Here is a 13,334-nt window from a genome sequence, read left to right as displayed (position 1 = left end):
ATAAAGATTAAAGAACTAAAAAGATAAACTCCTGATGGACAAACAGTATTTAATATTAAACTTAGACCAAAGAGGTGATTCATGTTTCTGTCCAGTTGTCACCAGGCACAGTTTAGCTCGATCGCTCCCATCTTAAGTGTGTAGTATAAAGAATGCACAAGTGAGACTGATCAGACTTGCTTCTCAGTCTCTTTCGTATTAATGCAGTTCTCTATGATCTTCAGAGTACACAAAGAAATGTGATATTGCAGATCAGATATGCCACATCTGGCAAATGAGGAGGCTGACTTCATGTGAAGCGTCTGAGAGAGAGTCACAATTTGTTGTTTTACACGATATAGAGTTACTGTCCTGCTGCAAACTGGTTTATAAACAAACAATAAAAGAGCAAACCTTAACGTGTACAGGTATTAAGGAATCATCAGTGCGTACAGCTTAGGGATTCTCACCATGTCATATTCGCTGGCCTGGAACTGGAAGTCGTGCGCCTTGTGAAACACGGGGTTCTCTTGCATGAACAACTGCTGGTTGAACTCCTGTATTATCTGAGGAAGAAACAAGAGCAGACTATTAATGCTTTCATTTTGACAGTGCTGCAGTCGGATGGAGCTTCAGTAACTCTAAACTAACTCCAGCTGCTGATTTCTGGGCAGGGAAGAAACGCCAAAACCTTTTTACTCAAGATTACACAAGGTAAGTGCTTCACAATTGTACTTCAAGTCTGAGCTGGACGTTTTTGACCATCACCTCAGTGGTATTCGACGAATGGAGCATCTGTTGGATTTCATGCAAAAGGTTTTGAATGTAGATATCTAAGCTTTTTATAAGCTTTTCATTTCTGTTTGATTAGTAAAGAAAACATCCAGAAGAGGCTTCTTATCTACTTGCCAGACTATTTTCCACTTGTTCTTATCTTAATATTTGTGCATATATTACTAATACTAGTGTGTAAATAGCCAGCATGCACAGTTAGTGAGAACATTTCTGGAAATGGTTTTTCAGGAGGTAAATTTTCAAAGAACAAAAATTGTGTTTTGTGTGAAAGAAAGGCTGAACAAATAAGATATGCATTTTCTAAAATAATATTACCTATGTGTGCAAGACTGCTGAGCTTGACTCATTAAACCACGTTACTGTAACACGAGTAGTTTCTTGTATGTCCTTTAAATACTGAGAACTCTGGAAGTTGGTTTTGCAGGTGGGGACACATTGTTGAGCTAATACTTTGGCAAATAATAATGGGAAGCTTTAGATGCTGATTCACTGCATGTGCCTCTAGGTTGTCTCTGGATGTCTGGTAGACTCATTTCAATTGGAGAACAAAATAGCAACGCTTGTTACATTTTCAGCTGGTGTGTTTTGCTTTCACACTGTCAAATCAACAAAACCCTTTGAAAAACCTGTTCAAAAGGTTTGGTGGTGCTGCATCAAGAACCGGTGAAGGAAACAATATGAAACCTCTGAAGAAAACATGACTACAATTTCCTTCTTCACAAAACGTAAACAAAATGGAGTGGCGTCAGATTTTAGCTGTAGTAGGATTTTTCTCTTTTGTCTTTGATAGTACCTCTTGTGCTAGACTATTGCTTTTGTTTTGGCTGCATTTACCCAGAATGCCCTGTGCTGTAGTCTGCCTCTTTCTTTTATAGCGGATTTCTGGTCCACTTGAACTGTCATATGCATTCAAACCGCGCCGAATCCACTTCAACCGAACCAATACCTAGATTTTTAGACGAACCAGAGATTGCTTTTTTTTGTTCTGCATCATTCACCTCAAACAAATCGTACCTTCTAGGCAATTGAACCAGAGTTTGATTAAAGCCGACTAAACTGGGCGGTGTGAATGCACCCTCTAAGTGAATCCACTGTAAAATGGAGGAGCCAAATCAGGCAGAAATGGTTACAAATCTACTATGAAAACCACCTTGGTAGGAAAGTAAAACATTTTTGGACAGACTATGAACTAATGGGTGAGAGGGTATGGTGAAAGTAAGGTAAACATTTCTTATTTGTTGAAAATTTTCAGCAGCCGCATTACCCAGTTTATCATACATTGAGTGAACGTTAAGTCATGAGACAGCAGATCTATGGTTTTGTTTGAAAACATCACATTTAAATCCAACCACTCCCACTGAATTTCACAGACATTTACTGAGTATGCAGCTGATAAAATCCACTGATGATTTGATTTTATACACCACAACCCTTTTGATCTCCGTTCCTTCATCCTAAAATGAACTTCTAAACTGATTTGACTCACCCTGGAAGATTTTTCTAAGAGGAACTGGAAGGTGCTGTGAGTGGCCTGCGAGGCCTCCAGCTCAGTGCGGCACAAAGCCACCAGGTAGTCCTTCACATGCTCATAGATTCTCCCATCCAAGGCCTGGAGGACAGACAAAGAAAAAGATAACAGGTTTACAGTGAGTAGAGTGTTAGTTCAGTATACTTTCAGAATATTTTGTAACACATACTTAGCGAGAAAAGTAAGAAAATTTGCGTTTGGTCAATTGTTTCTTTGTAGTAACGATGCTTTTTGGCAATTAATTGTATACTCTCAACAAGCTTGTTCATTTTCTTTGTGTCGCATTTGTAAGAAAGAAGAATATAAAGAAAACCAAGCAGCTGTTTTCACTTGACAGCAACCATAAGAAGTTTGGATGAACAGACAGAAGGACATTTTAATGAGGTATGAGGCTCAAGTGATCAGCCAAGGAGAAGGCCACACTGCCAAACACACAAATCAGCCAGTGGGAAAAATAAAAGACTGAAGCTCTGTGGAGAGAGAAGGGGGAAACAACTGAGGAGGTATTAACAGCATTATTTGGTGAGAGAAAATAAAATAAAGGGTGAGATAGTTTTTCTAGGAGATGTGTGGAGTTCACATAGCTGCAGAGGAAGGTAAGAGAGTTCAACAACAGAGTGACCACACACTAACTCACACTTCGGCTTTCAAATATTCAAGGCACAAATAAACGAATCTGGCCAAATGTTTTTCCAATGCCGTCAGAAGCCTGAGTCTTCAAAGAAAAACACTAAAATATTTGATTTGATCTGTTTTAAATTATGATGTCCAAACTATTTAATTTTCCCTTTTATTTGACTTGGTGTTTCTGATATCCTTATAAAGCACTCTGATATGCTGCTGTACAAAATTAAAATCACCCACATATTTTCACACACATACACACACATACACCACGATATCGTAAAACAATAGGATATTGACAAGGAAATTATGTCATCAAGGGTGGGCAGTTGGCTGACTTCACTCCGCTTGTTCCCTCATCAGTCTGGTCATTTCCTTCTCGCCCTTTCTTCCCGTCCTCCCCTCCTCTTTTTAGCCATTTATGGTAGCGCTGAAACAAAGTGAGTCAGCTTCCAGAAAAAGCTCAGACCCGGCACAGCTGCCAGTTGGACAGTGTGTGTTTGTGTGTGTTTTTAGGCGAGCGACTGCATTGGCCCGAACAAAGCAGAGAGCACACAGGAGAGCAGAGGTGCAAAATGTAACTATTGGCACCAGCTTCGACCAGCAGAGGGAGACGTGGAGCTGCTCCTGACCTCCTGCTACAGCTGTTGCATCAACAAGGACAACAGTGTTTATGTTTAGGATGTAAGACATTGCTGCAGCCAGATGTCAGAACAGGAGAATATTTGAATTTAAACAATTTAAAAAAGCTATGCTGGTTTTCTCACATATCTTGGACCTAAAATCCTTGTTTTCTGTCACGTATGCAAGATAAATTGATAGATGACGTAGTTTTATTTTGTTGAAGAAAACATTTCAGCTTTAATAGATTTTTGTTCTAATTAAATCAGCAACAACTTCCCCTCTGCCACATCTCATGATACAGTTCCTCGCAAAAGTGGTGATATAAAATGAAAACAGCTCATGAAAAAATGGTCACAGATTCACATTAAAATTAAATAACTGGAAAAATGATAGTCAAATTAAATATATCAAAACAAACCTCTGTACAGTGCCTGGCGAAAGCATTCTAGCCACTTGCGTTTTTTTGAGGTTATTTTTTTCCTTCTTTTCATTGTACGGAAAAGAGTACATGGTTTCTAACACATACCATACCATACCAACTTTATTTATAAAGCACTTTAAAACAACCACAGCTGATACAAAGTGCTGTACATTAAAACACAACATAACAATAAAAACATAAAAACTCTTACAGTTTAAAAACAAAAACATACAATTTAAAACTAGATCCCGCTGGAGTTGAAAACCAAGTAAAATAGATGGGTTGGTTTTAAGACGAACTTTAAAAACTTTCTACAAAGGCAAATCTGAAAAGTGTGGTGTGCGTATTTAGCAACTCAATGGCAATACTAAGTAGCAGCCTTTGAGGGTGCAACTCTACAAGCTTCAAATCTAAAGAGTGAAACCCAGATATCATTTTTCTTTCACTTTTACAATAACTTTGTGTTGATCTATCACAAAATCCCCACTAAAACACAGTGAAGTTAGTGGTTGTAATGTGACAAGATGCACAAAACTCTGCAAGCCACCGCAAAAATTCAAGACTCTAAAAGCATGTATAGCCAGGCTTTACTGCACAAAGTAATAAAAGAAAGCTGAGGTAATGGCTTTGTCCGTTTGGTACCACTTCTCAAAAATGCATTTATCACAGAATTTCATGACATCGTCTAACCTCCACAACTAAAAGAAGAGAAAGTCAAGCAGAGAGCAGGAACAGCTTTCTTCCTCCTAGCAGTGTCCCCCTATTCTCGTTGTGTGTTTGCGTGAACATATTTGTGTGCATCCATACTTCCCTGCAGTTCTGTCCTTCTGTTGCAGTGAACTGAGGATCTATTATTCAGGGAGGCCTCCAAGTGGAGATGCTCACACTGTACGTGCCTGAGGGCCAGTGTGTCGGAGAAAAACTGAAGCAAGGCTGAAAGCTAGAAATAGGTTCTCGGAAATGTTTCATTTCACAAAGCTGAACTTACTTCTCGAGTCACTTTATTAGTCATGTAGTTTGCATGTTTGTTCAGCAACGAGCAGGAAGAAAGTGTCTCAGTCAGTGAATCGGGTTCAAAGGAGATACATTCATTAATAAGAGTTCAATTAACTACTCGTTTCAGTAATAAACTACCCAAAACCTAAGATTATGAACATTCTCATTTTTAACCAACCATTGCTCTGACGATCGCGGGAATCAAAACCCCTTATACAGCTTTTTTTTTTCTTTTCTTTTCTTTTTTTTTTACTCACATATGAATTTCAAATCATAACACCCTGGAAGACTGCAACTCTCTTTAGAGCCTCAAAAACTGTGATATCATCACTTTTTTTTTAGGCACAATTTTTCCCTTCAGCCTATTTTCTTCATATTAGTTTCTGGCAGTTTGCAGATTTACATTGAAGATGCTTTCCTAAAAAAAATAACAATGTCCAATTTGAGCTTGGAACCTGGAAATGTTTCCTCTCTGCTGAATGAAAAACTCTTTCTAGGTTTTAAGGCTAAAGTCAGCAGTAGAAGTGTTGATGTAGCAAAACATACTTCACTCTTTTTTTTGTTGGTGTTTTCATTTAGATTTTTTCTTACTCCACTCGTCAGTCTATGTATAGGTGTTATGGCAATTATATCACTCAGTTTTGCCCCTAAAAACAAATGAGTTTAGGTCAAAAGGCCTTGCTGAACACATATTTATCTACTTGTATAATTTTGTCAACTTTTGGTTAAAAAAAAAAAGTATCCAGATCAAACATGCACACTTTCCATCTTAAAGCGTTTGGTCAGACTCAAGCAAGCATATTAATTGAAATGGTTAACAACGTCATAAACGGTTACATAAATTTTTGGTCTGTGAAGCTAAGGATTAAATTCCAAATTCTTCTCAATCTAATATCTTCTTATCACAAACCCCAAAATTTCAGCTCTTAATTCATCTTTAAGTATGTACCTGTATGGAGTGCAGCAGGTCTGTGTGATAGTAGCGGTCATGATGGGCGTTTGCAGCAGCTAGCGTAAGCAAGTAGTCATTCCTGGCCTGTGTCGCTTTGGAGTTACAATCACTTCTCTTTGCTTTCAACTGCAATAAAAAAAAGAACATAATAGATTTTTTGTGCTTTTTTTTTTTTTTTACACTAAAATGTTTTAGATCACCAAACAAACTTCAATATTAGACAGATAATATCTGAGCAGATGGGAAAATGCAGTTATAATATGGTGTTTTTGCTAAACACAAATAGCTTTTTGTTTCACAAAGAGGCAAAGTTAAATATGATGAGATATTTAAGGTGTTAAATCACGTCTGTCTCAGGTGAGCGGTGAATTGGGAGAGGGCATTAACATTCATAGTAAGACCTTCTTACCTTCACACTTGCCTTCTGTAAACTAATTCTTGATTGAAAAAGTCCAAGTTTTGACCTGAAAGAACAAAATAAGACAGATAAGAACAACAGATTTTGTCTATACATTATGATGTATATTAATTGTGAAATATAGAGACTTCTGTCATAAAATCAGGTTTTTATCCATTTGTTTTTATCCATCTGTTTCCACCTTTTTATAATGTCACTTATCCACTGTCCTCTGATCTTTGCACTTTCACGTACAAAGATTGTGCCTGTGAAATTCCAGTTTCTCATCATCGCCCTTTCTTAAAAGCGTTTCGGCTGCCTCTGGCTTTCTATGAAGTAATAGAGAACAGATCATCCAATCGATGCGAGCGCTAGCCAGAGCCGAGAACTCAGTGAAGTGAAAATGTCACCATAGCTACTGCTACCAAGAGGTGGCAGGAAAGCAACACTCATCAGCACCAAGTCAAAATCTGGAACTAATTGTGCGATGGCAAAGCCTCAGATGCTCTTCTGCTCAGTTGGCTTTGCAATGAAAAATCCTGTTAGCATCAAAAGGCAAGAAAAATAAAAGATATGTGCATCATACAGTGTGAATCATCCTTCATTTATTTTTTTACAGAAGCTCTCCTGATAGACGCAGCGCCTTCCTAAACTTACTTGGCCTCTATGTCGGCCTTCTCTCGTACGGCGTGCGCAACCTGCTCGCAGTCATAGTATTTCTTTTTGGCTTTCGCCAACTCCTTCACCGACTCTTGCAGCTCTGCTTGAATGCCACTCAGCTGATCAATGGTCTGTGAGGAGCAAGCAGAGTGAAAGTTGAGTTGCCAAAGAAAGAAGTTAATCACCATGATTAAGTTCTTTCTTAATCATGTTAAGAAAAAGCTTAATACGATATAAGAGTAAAGGAGAACAAAGTTTGACTTGCATTTCTGCACATTGACTCACCTTCTTGAGCTGCTGCTCCTTATAGAGTCTAACGGTCTTGGCAGGTTCTGATATTTGACTCTTGTAGTTGTCACATACATTCAGTCTCGACTGGCTCACCTGAACAGTTCCCTCTAAGTAGGCTCTCCAAACAGCGTAAACATTCCTGGTTGGAGAAACAAAAAACAGTCAGTGTACACCTCTAAGAGCCTTTTGCATCAGGAGGGCCTGATTTGGCACAGTGTGAAGGATAAATAGTTTGTGTAGAAAACTAGGTGGATTTTTTTATCAGATGTTACTCAAAAAACTGAGTTGTAATTGTTGTTCTTCTGTGGTGTGTTGGAGATCTGACAGATAGATGAATGAGCAGCTTTTTTTCAGAGTAAATTTTAGGACATATGAATGCATTTTCTATTTTTGACACAGTAAAGATCTAGGTGTCTTTCTCAGAGATTTGATTTTAGCTCTATTTTAGATAACATTTGGCAACATTCAGGTATTGTCTCAATAATTCAGTTTAAACTGAGTAAAAAAAAGATACTCTGTCGAGGTTAAAATTACTTATGTGAATCCAGTTTCTTGTACGGAACAAAATAAAGGCAACCCCACCTATAATCTGTTCTCTGGTCGTCGGGGCTGATTCCAGGCCAGTCTCTCTTCAGGTACTGACTTGCTAACTTCTGCAGAGCCTGAAAGCACAAGCACAACAAGAGGGAACTTCATAAAAAGCAGGATAACGTAATACCTTTCTAATAATTCAGAGAGAAGATTACACTTGATGCCGTGACAAGCACAAGTAATGAAACTAAAATTAAATATTCAAAGATTGAATAAAGTTAAGTGGAAATACTTTGCAACTAGAGAAGCATTTTGAAGAGCGATTGTCATGGCAACGTCAGTGTGAGCAAAATCGCAACCTCAAAGTTGGTCGCCGTTTTGTGGGATTTTATATTTTGCTATGCAGACAATTTCTGCATGCAATAATAAATTAGCCCTGTAAGGCTTTCACTGTCTTTATTGCTCACACTTTATGTCCATTTTTAAAAGTTGAGACTCTAAGGCTTACAAAGAGTGGCTGGCACAGAAGAAGGAAAAGGTCAGAAAGGAGTCAGGAAAAGCTCACTGAAATCTAAGGAACTAAAAAAGAAAAAATGTAGTTCACAGCATTTGCATTTACAAATTAAAATTACTACCCCCCCCCCTCATCCCCCCCCCGAAACAGGTAGTGCATATACCTTAAATAGATTGTATTTGGCAACATTTACACAAGCAAATAAAAAAAAAGTGCTTTCTTTCAAAAACAGTATAGACATTAGCTTACGCGCTAAACCTACTGATGGCAGGCTGAGTGGATAAATTATGGAAGGAGGTAAATCTTGACCTCCTTGACAAACTCCTCACCATGTCAGATACAAAAAGACACCGTTAGCCGTTTAATCTTATCTCAACCTAACTGACTGGATCAACTCAACAGAAGCTGGAGTAAGCTGAGTATTTCTGCTTCAGATTTAATGTGTTTTTTTTTTTTTTTTAATTAAATGGTGCACTGGGTCAAATCTGTGTCAGCACAACCGAACCTACCATCAGCACCTGTGTGTGCGAGCAGAAACTTTATGGCAGAAAGAGAGGCAAGCTCACATCTTGCAGACTGGGTCAGTGTGTCAGCACAGTGACACACACTGTGTGTATTTGTATGTGGCTGTGCAAAACACTCATTAATAAAGAAGTCATTAACAAACTGGAAAGAGCAAGCGCAACAACCCAAACCAGGCAAAGTCAGCCTACGAGAGACGCTACACCCCAACATCAAATGCTCCATTCTTCAGATTTGCATGTAAATCAGGTCTCCATCCTCATTTAGAATTTTCCCCTCCTCTTTCTAAGTAGTTATTTTATTGTCTGTCTGAACAATGATGTTTCTCAAAGGCATATTTATCAGGTGGTATACTGTGGCTCCCTTCCTCCACATTATCTGTGCAAAATTACTTTCTGGGTATTCTCCCTCTTCTCTCTTTTGCTGTGAAATAATGATCACTAGTGTTTCTGCAGCAACGCATATTTAAAATCTTCACCTTTTACATCTTGGAACTTTGAGTTTTTTTTACTACGAGTACTTGCTGTTCTAAAATGTAAATATTTAAACCATGAAACAGCACAACAACTGCACTGTCAAAGTCAGTGCGAGACTGCATCTCGAACTGGGCCCTGCACTTTAGCGTTGACGGAGAAAAAAACGTCTTGCCTTAAGAGTTTGCTTGATCACAGTTTACTTTGACAAACAACACAGAGGTGATCGGTGCCAAAGAGAAGTGAAAATGTTACACAAACAGAATTAAGACGCATATAAAACAAAATCCACTGCACAAAAACTGCTCTGTCCTGTGCATGAGGAAACATGTTTGCTTTAAGAATAGTCACGTTTTCTTCCTCTCTGACCCTGAAGGGAAGGGTGGAGTGGGTGGGAACGGTGGTGATGAAAGTTTCACAGACTGCGAGCAAGTTTGTTAAAGTGTGTCTGACTAACTAGAAAATGTAACGTCCTTCCTAATGCATGGACATGTATGTGAATGAGTTATACCAATGTAGAAGTGAGAACTATTTATCCACAAAAGGAGAAAAGGAAGAATGGAACATTTCAAATAATTTTTCAGAGCTCTGTAAATATTACTCATGGCGTAAATAATGTCCTAAAGGCTGGTATCTATAAAATTCTATAAAAAAAAACTTTTCATGGATGCTAAGTTATGGATTAAAATGTATAACAATAACTATTAAGATGCCAGGAAACATACAAACTAGATTTCCAGCATTTTTCTGCATCTTTGTTGGAAGCCTCTTCAAATTTACTGTTGCAAATTTATGTTGACTTCTTATTCTTGACTAGCAATCAGGTGGAGGTAATAAAAAAAATCTGCCATTATATTCCTGCTGTCAATTTAAATGGTAGATTATTTTGTAAAGTACTTTTTTTTTTGTCATAATGTCATCCCCTCATCAACAATATACCTACATATGCCTTAATGCTGTCATGCATGTTTGAGAAATCCTTGAATCTCTTGTGGCAGCCATCTGCGGCCGCCTTAACGCTTGCTTCCACGAAGTTTCTCCTCTGACCTGCAGTCTCAAACAATACCTCACCAATTAGACAAAAACCTCACACCAAACTTTCAAACTTATTGAGATAAAAAGCCAACAGAAATTTCTAAACATCTCAAAAATTGTGCATTGTTTTTCCAAAACCTACAAATGAAACTTCCTTACTTTACCACTTGATCAGTTTGCAATCATGGAGGCAAAGCTTACGTTGTGCATCTTGATCATTGCCGCTTTCATAATTCACTGTACAGACACTTCATTTTCTCTACTTTCCATTGGCATAAATCCATTTTTTATTTTTAGTTTCCCTCAAACTCTGCACACAACAACCTATACTGAGAGTGTGAAAAAAGTTTGTCGTGGCTGAGCTCCGGTACGGTTTCCACTGATCATCCATGCGATTTTTTGGTCTCCTCATTTGGTCTTTATAATGATGATGTTCTCTAATGTTCTCTAATAAACTTCCTAGATCTTCATAGAACATCTAGATATATAAAGTTCGTTCCATACAATGGGACTCAGTTTACTAATATGGTGACTTCTAAGGGCATTTGTTTGTACTGGATGTTTTTTTTGGGGTGTCACTGTAAAGAGGGCTTAATTAAAATGAACACCACAGCAGTCATATCTTTCATTCTGGTGTTAATTTCTTTTTTTCTCCATACCGTCAGAAGAAATCCAAATAAAACACCGAAGAGCAAAGAATCAGGGCACATGAAAGCTTCTGCAATGTACTGCACATTTTTAAAAGTATGTCCACAAGCCAAAACGTCACAAAGCAGTAGCATTGTGGTCTCCGTTTACTTCTTTGTCAGACTCAGTCACTGACCTCCACTGTCTGCCGTCTCAGAATCTCTTTGTAGCCAGCAGGCACCGTAAGTCCTATGGTGACAGACTTGTTATCTACTGTAAGTGAGAGCAAAGAGTGAGAATCTGAGCAAAGGCAGACTGCTGACAGCCTGAACGTTTAATAACTTAGTGCTTGTTCATTCTCCTACATCTGCCTCTCATTTGCTACGTCTCCTTTCATTTTCAGTCTCATTCCATGAGACTTCTAGCTTCCTCATATCTTTTACATTTTTCATCCAGATGGCCCTTTTTCTTAGCTCTACTTTCTCACGCACTTTTTAAAAGTACTTTTTTTTTCACCTTCCGTCATCCTCAGTTTTTCTGTCATCACCTGGCAGCCACTTGAATGGCATGTTCCTATGGCAACCCCTTGGCCCTTCCTACGCGTCCGAGCTGAGGTACAAACAACTTTTTTTTTCTTTTTTTTAAAATAAATTCAGAGTTAAACAATGTTGCAAAGTTACAACACATCCTGTTTTGTGGTCACGGTGGTAAACATGGTGCCTTGACAGCAGGATGTCCGGACTGGACTGGTGTGTGTGTGTGCGCGCGCGCGCGTGCGTGCATGCGTGTGTGTGTTTGTGTTGTGTGCCAAAGAAAGAGGCTGATGGACAAAGGAAAAGAAAACAAAAGAGGAGATTGAGGCTGATAATAAAATAATTTGACCAGTTACATCCTGTAATAATTTTCATTTTTCTTTATACATAAAACTTTTTTATCCCAAAGTATTCCCAGCTACTTAATTGCTTGATTTCCTTCAGTACTACAAGGGGGAGACTACAATGATTTGTGATAGTAAGATGACATTAAGGTTACTCACAAAACACACACAAAAAATGTTTAGCATTTTCTCCTGCTCTTTTTGTTTCCAATACATGACAAATAGGGGAAGCAGGTGCTTTTATCTATTTTTATATGGGAGTTTCAAATATTGGCATCGACTTTGATGATATTTATTTAAGTCATTTTTAAATACATTTTGTCAATTGTTACGGATTTCCATAAAAATATGAATTAACAATAGAAGCTTTAGCAACAAAAAGCCTGTTTATGAGTAAATTCACAGTAGGCATGTGAATGGCTTCACCTAGTGCAAAATACCCAAATTCTCTTTGATTGACTCATATAAAGTCATAGGAGTTGTATATTAATTAGAAAATTGTATAAAAATTCTCTAGTTAATTTTATAAATGCCATTATTAACTTCATCCTCACAATAAAGAACACATGCTGAGGAATTGTCTGAGGTTTACTTGCTGGATGGAAACAGATTTTTGTTTCTTTAATGGCAAAAAATGAGGTATGAACAAAATACAGTAAACAACATTTTATCCCAAAATACTCTAAATTGGTCATTTTTTGCAGTTTGTATTAAACAAAGTGGAAGCTGTGTCAAAAAGAATACAATTCTTCAAAACTACATATTTTCCAGGAACACACTAAACACACTGTTTCCTTTTCTCCCCACATAAGTGGATGAGAAAGGAAACAGTCTTCTAGATTGAAATAGATTACGCTATTGTTAAAGCTCTCAGTTTTACTCTGTGCAGATTACTTAATTAGTGAAGAAGTTTTGGTTGTTGTTTTTTATTTCCCATTTGGCTAATGAACAATCTCAAGTCACCTTGATACTTCTACATTGCGCTTGCTCTCACTGCTCTCACTGCTCCACTCTCTGCACTCTGTCTTAGTCCCTACCTGCCGTCTCTGATTTCTACCTGATATTAGTGTGGCTTTCTGTTCAGCCATTTCACTTCCTCAACTTCCTCTTCAATCAACAAACTTGATTTTCTTCCTGTCTACACTCTTCTGCTCCTGCAGCCGTGTGTGTTGGTTTGGTTCGACCCTGACCTCTTCATCTGCTGATTAAGAGCCGAAGTAAAGTCGCCGCTGATGGAGGAGAGTGTGAATGGAAGAGGACTCACACAGAGTGAGAGACGGGAGATGATAAGTTTAGGAAAAGACAGCACTCTGAGGGTCTATGGAGGGTATTTCTGGGGAAGGGCATGAGTTTATAAAGGTGCAACAACACTAAAATTTAAAAAAAAAGAAAAAAAAGAAAAAAGTCTTTACCCAGTCATTTGTTGGTGCTGCCACTGCCTGTCTGTTTCAGAGGAAATCCCTCCTTTGTCTCCCAAGGAAGCTCGGC

The 13,334-nt window shown here is 38.2% G+C and overlaps 2 protein-coding genes across 7 annotated transcripts in view; one reads left to right on the top strand and one right to left on the bottom strand.

Moving 5' to 3' along the window:
* The window catches only part of fchsd2 (FCH and double SH3 domains 2), a 69,773-nt gene that overhangs the window by 32,673 nt on the left and 23,766 nt on the right, over positions 1-13,334 (bottom strand). For all 6 annotated transcript variants that reach the window (XM_008425540.2, XM_008425541.2, XM_008425543.2 and 3 more), the window contains exons 4-10: positions 7,850-7,929; positions 7,262-7,406; positions 6,974-7,107; positions 6,329-6,383; positions 5,917-6,045; positions 2,261-2,383; positions 450-545 (exon numbers count right to left, since the gene is read on the bottom strand). In XM_008425540.2, the coding sequence (XP_008423762.1) occupies positions 450-545; positions 2,261-2,383; positions 5,917-6,045; positions 6,329-6,383; positions 6,974-7,107; positions 7,262-7,406; positions 7,850-7,929 (762 nt within the window). The remainder of the gene's footprint in view (positions 1-449; positions 546-2,260; positions 2,384-5,916; positions 6,046-6,328; positions 6,384-6,973; positions 7,108-7,261; positions 7,407-7,849; positions 7,930-13,334) is intronic.
* The window catches only part of p2ry2.1 (purinergic receptor P2Y2, tandem duplicate 1), a 44,601-nt gene continuing 31,924 nt past the window's right edge, over positions 658-13,334 (top strand). The window contains exon 1 of the mRNA XM_008425547.2: positions 658-693. The gene's annotated coding sequence lies outside the window, so the exon portion shown is untranslated. The remainder of the gene's footprint in view (positions 694-13,334) is intronic.

Source organism: Poecilia reticulata, linkage group LG13 (genome assembly GCF_000633615.1).
Source record: "Poecilia reticulata strain Guanapo linkage group LG13, Guppy_female_1.0+MT, whole genome shotgun sequence".
NCBI classification, from domain to species: Eukaryota; Metazoa; Chordata; class Actinopteri; order Cyprinodontiformes; family Poeciliidae; genus Poecilia; species Poecilia reticulata.
The sequence above is the reverse complement of the archived record's forward strand: the minus strand, read 5'-3'. Positions and strand labels throughout refer to the sequence as shown.